Raw genomic sequence first — 744 nt, 5'->3', positions numbered from 1 at the left:
CTGGGACTCCGTCCAGTGTTGGGGTCCCAGCGGCTCCTCTGGAAGGGCAGCACGACGTCCCCGCTCTGGTGGGGATCGAACACCGGGTCTCCGGGCGGGATGTGGATGTTGAGGAACTCGGCGGGGCAGCCGGGGGTCTCGATGCTCACCAGGTCCGAGAGCACGTGGTAGCCTGCGTGCGGGAAGCGCAGACCGCTGAGCGAACTCGGTACCCTGCCTTCCCGAAGGCCTAGGTGGTCTCTACAGGTTCGCATTAAAATAACAGTAAGTTCCGCCTCCAGCTCTGCAGCTTAGCCTCAGCGAGCCTCACTATTCTAATCTTCAAAGAATACACAGTAGCCTTTCACCCATCTCATAGCGTATTTGTAAAATCGAAACGATATTATGAGTGTAAGCCTTTCCCAAGGCACTCCTCCCTTTTTTTGGTGGCGGGGAGTCAGTCCCTAAGAATTGTAAGGGGGTCCAGAGGCACTCCTGAGTTTGGAGGAAGGGGTAGGAGGAAGATTACGGAAATTCCGACATCCCAAATCGCTCTGAGACAGCTGGCTCCCTGTGCCGCTTGGAGGAGAGGAGGGATTGACCTGAGTCGAGTGCCCGGTTAACCCTAACGGTCCCGCCTTTTGCCCTTACCGAAGAAGACCCCCAGCACGGTGCGGTTTCGCCTGGACGCCAGCCCGGCAGTGCCCCGCGTGGCGGCGTCGCTGAGCCGGCGAGGGTTAGGCAGCAGCGGCTCCTCCAGAGCCT

The 744-nt window shown here is 59.3% G+C and overlaps 1 protein-coding gene across 1 annotated transcript in view; it reads right to left on the bottom strand.

The window, feature by feature from the left end:
• DUOX2 (dual oxidase 2) overlaps window positions 1-744 on the bottom strand; it is a 26830-nt gene that overhangs the window by 23495 nt on the left and 2591 nt on the right. The window contains exons 3-4 of the mRNA XM_027769191.1: window positions 631-742; window positions 8-172 (exon numbers count right to left, since the gene is read on the bottom strand). Coding sequence (XP_027624992.1) covers window positions 8-172; window positions 631-742 — 277 coding nt within the window. The remainder of the gene's footprint in view (window positions 1-7; window positions 173-630; window positions 743-744) is intronic.

Source organism: Tupaia chinensis, unplaced genomic scaffold (assembly GCF_000334495.1).
Source record: "Tupaia chinensis unplaced genomic scaffold, TupChi_1.0 Scaffold148874_1, whole genome shotgun sequence".
In the NCBI taxonomy this organism is placed as follows: domain Eukaryota; kingdom Metazoa; phylum Chordata; class Mammalia; order Scandentia; family Tupaiidae; genus Tupaia; species Tupaia belangeri.
Note: the sequence above shows the minus strand (reverse complement) of the source record. Positions and strands in the feature narration are given on the sequence as shown.